This window comes from Patella vulgata, chromosome 4 (genome assembly GCF_932274485.2).
Source record: "Patella vulgata chromosome 4, xgPatVulg1.2, whole genome shotgun sequence".
In the NCBI taxonomy this organism is placed as follows: Eukaryota; Metazoa; Mollusca; class Gastropoda; family Patellidae; genus Patella; species Patella vulgata.
Window position 1 is genome coordinate 11,369,560 of NC_065882.2, and position 10,714 is coordinate 11,380,273.

A 10,714-nucleotide genomic window follows, 5' to 3' on the forward strand; every position below is an offset into this window, starting at 1 on the left:
AATGACCTAGTTTGTGTCGAGTGGACGTTAAACCCCATTTCTCTCTCTCTCTCTCTCACAAATTGTGACTTCTAGAGGGCCCACAAGATCAAAACGTGATTTTTCGAACAATCCAGAAAGTTACAATCCGATATGCGCGAATATCGAAAGGAACCAAGATCTTTGTGTTATAAACATACATTTCAAGTTTCATCAAAATCGGATGAAAACTGTGACACCTAGAGACTCGACAACCTTTATATACCATAACGGGCGGGCAGGGAAGACGACAATATATACGTTCACATGAAAATGCGGGCGTATAAAAATATAAAATCCTTTCATGATAAATTATGACAAAGTAAACTTAACGGAAGTATATTTTGCGCTGCTGCGATTTAGCAATGGACTCTATGACTACCTTAAATACATCTGCTTCGTTCATACGATTTTTATGAATAGAAGCAAACTGTGCGAACCCGCAATCAAGTATCCGCTCACTAACCGGAAAGGAACACGAGATGGGATCTCCCCTTGCCTTAGCAAACAATGCTCGAACACATATCAATTATTAAATAGGTAAAGAGTTAAAAAGAGAAGGATGGTCAGACAATCTCATTGCTGGTGTACGAAAAACATTTTAAAGGACAGTCAGCAAAAATGTAAGGGCTGCGGGGTAATTGCCCCGTGCTTTTGTGGGGTGGGCATTTGAACTCGTGGTCTCGCCGTTCCGGAACCTAATTGGGTTCTGTAGAAGACCGGTTGATTCTGATGATGTAGCGTTTTCCCGTCTTGCCAAGCTGGTTAGACTTTTACAGGAGTTGGGGTTGAGAGAAAGAGATGTTAATTTTAAATATTGTAATGTAGACTATTGTGTAACTGTTGCGAAATAAAAACGAATAGCAAAACACTATCGTTGTTCCTGTTACATATTTAATTTCGGTATCGTGAGAAAAAACAACGATGAAGTCATTAAGAACAGAGATGTAACAATAGGCAGTCCAGAGTCAAACCAACCCGTAGATGATCAGGTCAAAACAAAGATATGTGGCAGCAGTAGTGCTACACGTGTCGCCTTATTCACTTCATTATCCTTATTTTGATATTCCTGTAAATATGCAGACATGCTATATAATTATTTATAACATGCCCAAAAATATAGCATATCCCAAACTGGTTCTATTTCAGTCTAGATCTATGGAGTACTGGTTCTAGATATAGGGGGGACTGGTTCTATTTTAGTCTAGATCTATGGAGTACTGGTTCTAGATACAGGGAGGACTGGTTCTATTTCAGTCTAGATCTATGGAGTACTAGTTCTAGATACAGGGAGGACTGGTTCTATTTCAGTCTAGATCTAGAGAGGACTGGTGCTATTTCAGTCTGGTTCTAGAGAGGACAAGTTCTATTTCAGTCTAGATCTAGGGAGGATTGGCTCTATTTCAGTCTAGATCTAGAGAGAACTGGTTCTATTTCAGTGACTGGCAGTAAAACTGAAAGACACAACGTCTGACTGACCGAGCCGATATTTTACACCTCCACAAGGCTAAGCATATCATTCCATTGGCCACTGCTTGAAAAAAAAAAAAATTACCCCATCCACCCCCGGCAGTCATCTTGGAAATACCAATGTCTCATAAATAGTTGGTTAAAAGCCTCTATCTGGGCCAAATCCCCTTGCATTACACAATTATTTATCAGGATGACTGGTCAACATATTGCCCAGATTCTGAAGTCTCTTTAATAAAACCATATAACCTACAGGTTTTTCAAGTGTTTATTTATATGGAATGACAGTTTGTTATATATATCTGATACAATATTTCTACAGTCTGTTTTATGTTACATAGAGTTATTTATAGTAATATATCCATATCTGATACAATGTTTCTACACAATCAAATAGAATTATTTATATATCCATATCTGTGCAGAGTAAAAATAACTCGGTCATTATCCAATTAAATGTTTTTGATTTCTTTCATTACTTTTCTTTTCATTCATACATAAATAACCGGAGCTAAAAGTTTTACCAATAATTAAATTAAAAGTTTTACAATAAATATATTAATAGAGAATCAAGATGCTGATTTTACTGATGATTTTCTGAGAACACAACCAACTAATGTTTACAACTCATCATGATTATAGTTCTAGCTAGACTGTAGACAAACATGTAGTTAATCATCCTACAATATGATATTACATGATGATAAAAACAATCAACTTACAATACATATATACCACTTATACATAAATATTAGTTATAATAGACATGTTTCTTACTTGGTTGGGGATAACTCTAATACAGGCCTAGGGAGTGGGTTATAACTAGGGGTGATAACTCTGATACAGGCCTAGAGAGTGGGCTATAAATAGGGGTGATAACTCTGATACAGGCCTAGAGAGTAGGTTATAACTATGTATTGGTGAAGAATGAGTGGCTAATTGATTCTATATGCCAATATTGTTTCAAACTGAAAACAAGACTTGTTCCACCAATCTAAAACAACAAACATATAAAATTATCTACATGTATGTGATAATTGATCTCCATGACGATTAACGAACTAGTGGCGTCTGTTTTAACTGTAATAAAATTGATCTCATTCTTGTAACATCTTTAGTAGATTTGGAGTGTTTCGGGTTGAATTCACACAGCCGACAAATCTTCTCCCACTCGTGACCTGGTACAGATTCATCTCGTTCTTTTATAAACGCCTTCTCTGCAGCTCTGTAAACAATTAAAATATTATAACTAACCTCTGTAAATATAACCTCTATCCCATTAACTACAATGTCAAGTGCTACCATTCAGACAGATGTGTGCTGTAATCCAGTCAGATTGTGTGTTATCATCCAGTCAGAATGTGTGTTATAATCCAGTCAGAATGTGTGTTATCATCCAGTCAGAATGTGTGCTACATGTATAATGCAGTCAGAATGTGTGTTATAATCCATTCAGAATGTGTGTTATAATCCAGTCTGAAAGTGTAAGATTGTTCAGTCAGCACAACATGTGTAAGCTCATCAAGTCAGCATGGAGAAGATAATCACCTCAGACTAGGTAAGATCATCAAGTCTGAATGTCTAACAAAATAAAGTGAAATGGGTTTTAACAGTTTATGTAATGTGCTCTAAGGTACATTTTGCCTGTACGACACTATTTCCACACAATCTTGCTCTGACTACTCTTCTTCGAATTCCAACTGCCATGGCTTCTTTTATGTACATGGCAACATGTCCTTGGCACAGCAGTTTGCCATCCCAACTGAACAATTAAACAGTGATCCTTGCCAGCCCCTCTATTCTGCACCAATGACAATAGGAAAACAAATCTGATAAATTCTTAAGAACTTTTTGACCAACACCGGTATCAAACCCCAATCTGATAAAAATACAGATCTATATTTCGTTTCGTTTTTTTATACTTTCGATGGCCTACACTAAATGAAGATCTGACAAGTTATAGCGATAGGTCACGTCAGGAGTCAAAAGACAGACTTTTGATCTATGACGTCAGACATTTGATTAACCAATCAGCATTGATGTTACTAGTGGATTACTCACAGTTCCGGGCAAAAAAGGTCAAACACTCGATTCGACAGACCATTTGATTGGCTGACCCCTCATTTCAAGCAGAACACGAGTTAAATAACAAGTCTTCTAGATCCAAGTGTAGTAAAGACAAGTAAAACGAAATTTTGAACTATAAAAACGAAACGAAATAGGATCTGTGTTTTAACCAGATTGTATCAAACCCCAGACCCAATGGTTAACTAGCCACGAATACTTACATGTTATTTTCCTTTGTTTTAGAAAGTTGTTCGGCATGATGTTTATACCAATCTTCTAATTCTTTCTTAGCAATAGACTGCCATTCTTCTTTCTTCTTAATTTCATTAATATCTAAAAATATACACACCATACATAGTCATATTCTCAAACTACACAACCTGGGTCTTTAACAGGAATTCCCACTAACAAATACAGAACCTAGAGGAGATTTATATAAACACCATCTCAACTGCCACTATCCCCAACTTTTTTTTACATACGCCATTATTGAATGCAAGATTTCATAACAAAGGGAGGGAACTCTGTGTCAACTACAACCTTGAAAATACAGACTTCTCTCTCTCTAGAGATAGAGGGGGAGAGAGAGAGAGAGAGAGAGAGGGGAGGGTTTAAGGTCCACTGACACAAACTAGGTCATTTGGGAATAACAAATTCTTCAATTTTATTTCAATAATTCGCTTGCATGTATGGGTCTTTAGCAGTGGGAGGAAACTGGAGAACCCCAACGAGGTTGGAGAGGCAACCCTACTCCTTGTCACGCACAACCAGGGAATCAAAACCACGACAGTTGACTCAATGACAAACCTAATGATACAGCGTGCACAAGCTAACCATTCGGCCATCCAACCCCTCTTCTCTATTAAGAACAGAGCTCGACTTTAACTGTCTTAATACTTGTTTTCATAATATTACCTTTCTTCTCTAGTCTATCTTTCTGTTCTTCTCGCCATAATCGTATTTTTTCTGGTTCGACCCGAACTGTATCTTGTTGTGATATCGCCGAATACGAATCCGATGGTCCGTTAGATTGCTGAAATAATTTATAAATTTTTATCTTGATGCTACATATTTATAAATCCTTATCTCTTTGCTATTTATATTAAAAATACATTATGTAAGATTTTGATAAAGAACTGTCCGTTCTTGTCATATTGTTCGAAAACAGATAATGAAAAATGAATATATGGCTTGTGCTGGCAAAATCAGCCACAATAATGGTTTATTTGAATCAGATAAAAAATGATCGATCTATGTATATTTAGACTGATTAAATCGGGAGAGTATCTGTTGAGAAAAAGCTCATCAAAGATGTCCAAATGTTTCATAACCAAATCTAATAGCAACATCTCTGCATAATCGCCTTGTGTAATTTTGCGTTCTAAAGGTTTTATGAGGTGCGATAAACAACAATAGCAGTACTATCCATTTTATCAGTAAATTATTAAATGGCGATGATGTTCTAATTCATTCAATATCTAAGTCATTCGACGACTTAGAGGGATTACCTAGAGAAATGACCTAGAGTGATGATCTAGCGAGATGACCTAGAGAGATGATTATAGGCTTGTCATGTGAATATTTTACACGACTTTTGAAGCTAGAAAAAAAAGACCTGAAATAGGCCAATTTATCTCTTACATAATGCTTCTTCAAGTTAAAATCTGTAATTATTGATGTTACATTATAACAAATATCGTTAGTTCTACAAAACACTGAATTATCAAATATGACAATCTATCAAAATAAAATAAGACAAACATTATCAGAAGCATTTTGATGCAGCCATTTTGATTACAATAAGCATATTGAAGCAGTGATAGTATATATAGAATGATATACATGACAGGAATATTGGTACTTTGTTTAATTGATGCTACTTGTCATAATCATATACATGTACTTCATTCCCATCAACACAATAAACATTCTATTTCAGTGAGATGGGGGGCTGGGACCAACTGCAATTTGAGAAGGGGGTGGGCTACTGCAAGGATGGGAACAAGGGAGGGCCTGACTTAGGTTTCATTGGTCATGGCAATGGAAGGGGTGTGGCAAACTGAGCGGTTGTGGCAATGTGGGGAGTGGGGAAGTGGGATGCTAACTGAGGTTTTATTGGGGAGTGGGGAAGTGGGATGCGAACTGAGTTTTTTTTATTGGGTAGTGGGGAAGTGGGATGCGAACTGAGGTTTTATTGGGGATTGAGAAAGTGGGATGCTAAATGAGTTTTTTTTTATTGGGGAGTGGGGAAGTGGGATGCTAACTAAAACATCTCTCACTACTGGTGCTGCTACTGGTTCATCTAGAACCCCATCACTCAAACCAGTCCCACCATCCATATCTAACAAACCATTTGATTGGTTTGAAACATCACCCATATCTAACAAACCATTTGATTGGTTAGAAACATCACCCATATCTAATAAGCCACCTGATTGGTCTAATGATGAACTTACTTCAAACTGTCCATCAGTGGAGCCCCCTTCAAACTCATCTAGACTGCCTCCAAAATCATCCTGAAAGTTTATATTGATATAAAAATACACATGCAACATGCAGTTTGTAAGCAACTAATCTATATCAACTCAGGTAACTGGCTGTTGCAGCACATCTTCATAACATCAAAATATTATATCTATAACAGAATGGTTAATCTTATAACAAGATAAATTCACATCAGACTGGGTAATTCAGTCAAAATATTACATGTAGATTTATAAGATGTGTACCTTGACATAATGAAAATGATAAAGATTCGTTGCCAGGCAACTAGCAGAGTGGTGTGAGCAATTTATAAAGAGCATCACATTTCTATTCTATTTTAGATAATTGAAGAATTTATAAGGCACTAAAAACTAAGTCAAAAGTCATCAAGTAATTATCAGAAAAAAATTAATTTAATTGACAACTTTGTAGCGCTCACAAAGATGTACCAGTAATTGGATAATGATAACTTTATCTGCCAATCAAAATCATTGCCAATCAAGAGATTTCGTCTTGCAAAAATATACAATGTGTCTAAATATCAAGTCAATCAGATGAAACTTTAAGCTGAAGTCAATCAGATGATAACTTTAGGCTCAAGTCAATCAGATTATAACTTTAGGCTCAAGTCAATCAGATGATAACTTTAGCCTCAAGTCAATCAGATGATAACTTTAGCCTCAAGTCAATCAGATGATAACTTCAGTCTCAAGGGCCCAAAACTCTGAAAGCAATAAGAAATCTTTAAAATCAAATCAATTAAGTTATGGACGACTGGTAGATAACAGTGATGACAATAAACAACCACATTTCAGTGTGGGTGTATAAACAAATGTCTAACTTCATTCAGATAAATATTTCAATCTTCAAAGTTTAATTACATGAAATGATGATAGATCAGCTGATACCATTAAATCATATCAATCAATGTAAATAAATTCATGCATAAATAATACCGGTAAATGATTTAAACCAAAAATATAAACTTGCTTAAAGCGATAATTTCATATTTTATAAGAAAGTCAAAACATAATTATTTCTATGTCTTTTGCTCAATAGGTTGTCAACTCACTATTATACAATTATAGGTATTATTCTCCCTCTTAAAAATCCTTTGACCCCAGAAATAATAACACAATTACCTCCCTTGTTTTTCTATTCCCCCCATGGAATAGCTATCTTCAAACGTTTGAATTTAAAGTTGAAAATGATATTTTTGCCAATTTCTCAACTGGCAATAGTGAATTATAGGATTAATAGGATTATTCTTTAACAAGGTAGGACTGTTTATAGATACCATCTATTTTAAGGCTTTATTTTAATAAATTTTAAAAATATAACTTAAAAATATGAAATTGCAGCTTTAATATAAACAAATTCAGCAACAAAAGCATTCCATACATGTAATAACTGTATTTATAATAACATTCAATCTATATAGAATATGTGTGATATGATTCCAGTATAATGTTCTAAAAATAAGGCGACCAGCTGAGTTTTGTAATTTTTGCAGTTTTTCAAATTGTTTGAAGATTACAACGTACATGATAGAATAAAAAGAATCTATGCCAGACGTAACTACATCGATATTCTGGTTGACTGAGAAGTGACAATGCAACTATCTCCTGCTTATACCATAGATCAAAGTTCAACTTTATTCAGTTTAAAGAAGGGGGGTTTAATATAGGCTATGCCTGTTCCCCAATCCCTATTCAGATACAAATCTGAATAAAATATTGCTTATAAAAAAAAAAGAAAAAAGAAGACACTATAACCAAATATTCTGCCACATCTGCATTAAGTTTCAAAAACTATTGTTTATCCAAATTTTAATGTCTGCAATACAAGTTTCAATAGTCAGCTTGGAAATGTCAAAATCACTTTTAATACTAGGTTTGAACAAAATGTACAATTGTGTATCATCTGCATATATAGATGAAATAATAATCGATGATGTCTAACTTTGAGGCCAAGTGGTTTAGTGTATAAGCTATACAAGATTGGTCCGAGGACTTTGATAACACCACCAAAATTTTTTTTTATTTCATTTACTTTCTTTTTTTTTCTCATCAATTCCAATATAAATTGAGGGCAGCTCCTTAACTTTTCAAAATAAGGACCACCCAAACTCGGCCTTGTATAAATTCAATAATTTTAAGAGCATTCCATAAAATACTACATCTATTTATTATAAAGTGACAAACCTGACTAGCTACTGGTACTTCATCACCAAATGCACCAAAACCATCATCTGTAAAACAGCAACAACAGAATATGAGAGAGAGAGTGAGAAATTGGGGTTTAACGTTCACTTGACACATACTAACTATGTCATTTCAGGACTAATACAACATTTTATTTCAATAATTCGCGTGTGGTTAGGGATCTTTAGCCGTAGGAGGACCTGAGGAAACCCACACATTTGGACGGACGGGGAATAAAAGCCATGCCACTTGTGATCTAACGGGCACTGTTAAACCATTCTTGAGGTATATTGTCTGCGATATCACCTCGGTGGAAGCGGACGTAAAATACAACTAACTCATCATCATATAAAAGTTTTGAGTGGGATTTAAAGCAGTTTTTTTTTTAGATTAATTAGTTTGAATATGTTTTTAGTCAAAGGCTGTACTGTAGCAGTTCTTATCTAACCACTATAAATTAAAATAAATTGGGTTTTCTTGTCCTAGAGGGTAATCTAGCCAGCTCAATCTGCAAGGACAACAAAATTAGAAATGGTTCCACTACTAATGTCTTTGGTCTTACTCCAGCCACAGTAGTGGATCGTGAGCAAGTTTTTTTAGTCAAATGACTCCAAAAATGTTACTGGCCTACAGCTCCCTTAATTTCCACATAAACTTACCCCAAACTGTACTGTACATAGTTTAATATATAATAAACAAATTCCCATTGAAATAAAGGTGAAGCCTTACCGCATACATGTTATTATATGATTTGATGGAACCCAACTGATACGCCAAATTTCTCTCCTATTCCAACTTAAAATGTCCGCCCAGCCAGAACTAGCATTTTATTTTTATTCTTAGTTTATTCCTATTCTGTTTTTAATACTCTATGATAAAGTTTTGTTTAAACATACATTATGCAAGAGCAAAATTTGATTATTGCATGTCTTAATTTAGGCTTCAGATGTTATAAATTAAATCTTTATTTAAACAACAAGCCCAAAATCAACTCTGTAGACCCACGGATGGCTCGGCTACAGCTCGGATTTAAATAGGATTTCACTTATTAATTAATTCAAATATGGCGCATCCTGAGGAGAATGCGTCAGTTAGATCGAGGCTAAATGATAGAGTGTACTTAGCGAGGCCGCTTTAGAGCATTTCCGCACGCCATTGAAAACTTTACTTGATAATCGAGGTATGTAGGTGGAGTTAACACCTGTCAATCAAACGATCGGCCAAGGTGAAAGCACATTTCACTACCATTTCTAGTCAAATATTACAACAATAACTTTGTTCAGAATAAAGTAATTTGACTGAAATTTTCAATATATTCTTCTTTTATCATCTATTTTTGAACTGTTATAGCAAGAATGGCCAACTCTCTATTAAAATCTCCCATAATGTATCTTTAAATATGTTATTGTATTATTGTATCACTATTGATTATGATTATGTATAGATCAAGTCCAACTTCAAGTAATTATTTTATTTTCTGTACCGCTATTTCAAACATCAGAAAGAGAGAGAAATGGGTTTAACGTCCACTCGACACAAACTAGGTCATTTCGGGACTAACATATGGTTTAATTTTATTTCAAAAATTCGCTTGCGCATAGGGGTCTTTAGCAGTGGGAGGGGACCGGAGGACCCGGAGAACACCCACGAGGTTGGACAAGCGACTCTACTCCTTGTCACGTACAACCAGGGATTTGAAACCACGCCAGTTGACGCAATGACAGGCTTTATGATACAGCACGCACGTGCTAACCATTCGGCCATCCAACCCCCCTCAAACATCAGAAAATAACCTATTCAAGTTATGTGTCATGTGTTTGTATGGTTGTGTTGTTGCATAAATGAGCTTCGTTTTGGTGAAATAATTATGTCTCTAGCACTTTTCGTTTCTGAGATATGGAGTAGGAATGAAAATTGAAGCAAAATTGAAGCAAAATGGCCAATTTCGCAAAAAGGGGTCCGCCAGTTGGCGTTAATAAACGGACAGTAACTCCGTCAATTCTGCACCGATTTTGATAAACTTGATGTTGTTACAATGCTGAGATGGGCAGCTTTCGGAAAATTACAGGGTATTCGACAAAAAAAAATAATATTTAAAAATAGCTGCTGGTCGCTATAATTAGAGAGGCGGGGCATGATAATTTGATATTTTGACTTTTTTCACCGGGTGGAAATAAAAACCATTATTACGACGTTCCGATTAAAATACTGAAATACCTTGGGGGACAGATGAATCTGTGGGATTATCGTCTTCCAAACCGGCGAGTTCCGATTGTTCTCTGGCCAAAAAATCCGCGGCTGGGTCGTCTTCCATGTTTCCGGATAAATTATTACTTTCAAGATCAGCCATTAATTTGTTCAGATATAATCGATCATCCAGTCGCCCGATAAATTCAACGGAGTCAACGAAAGCAAAAGGACTGGAAAGTAGAGAAAAGTTGACGTTCAAAGCGGAAATCAATAACGCCAGC

The 10,714-nt window shown here is 35.5% G+C and overlaps 1 protein-coding gene across 3 annotated transcripts; it reads right to left on the bottom strand.

The window, feature by feature from the left end:
- Nucleotides 1–1,738: 1,738 nt before the first annotated feature.
- Nucleotides 1,739–10,644, bottom strand: LOC126819538 (clathrin light chain A). 3 transcript variants are annotated; one of them, XM_050547670.2, is made up of 6 exons: nucleotides 10,461–10,644; nucleotides 8,244–8,290; nucleotides 5,835–6,071; nucleotides 4,471–4,588; nucleotides 3,777–3,888; nucleotides 1,739–2,713 (listed from the first exon to the last, which is right to left on the bottom strand). In XM_050547670.2, the coding sequence occupies exons 1-6, from the start codon at nucleotides 10,591–10,593 to the stop codon at nucleotides 2,542–2,544; spliced, it is 819 nt and encodes a 272-aa protein (XP_050403627.1). In that variant the 5' UTR covers nucleotides 10,594–10,644; the 3' UTR covers nucleotides 1,739–2,541. The 3 variants fall into 3 exon arrangements, with proteins under 3 accessions (XP_050403627.1, XP_050403628.1, XP_050403629.1); XM_050547671.2 differs by having other exon boundaries at nucleotides 6,012–6,071; nucleotides 10,461–10,638; XM_050547672.2 differs by lacking the exon at nucleotides 5,835–6,071 and having other exon boundaries at nucleotides 10,461–10,638.
- Between the last annotated feature and the right edge of the window lie 70 nt (nucleotides 10,645–10,714).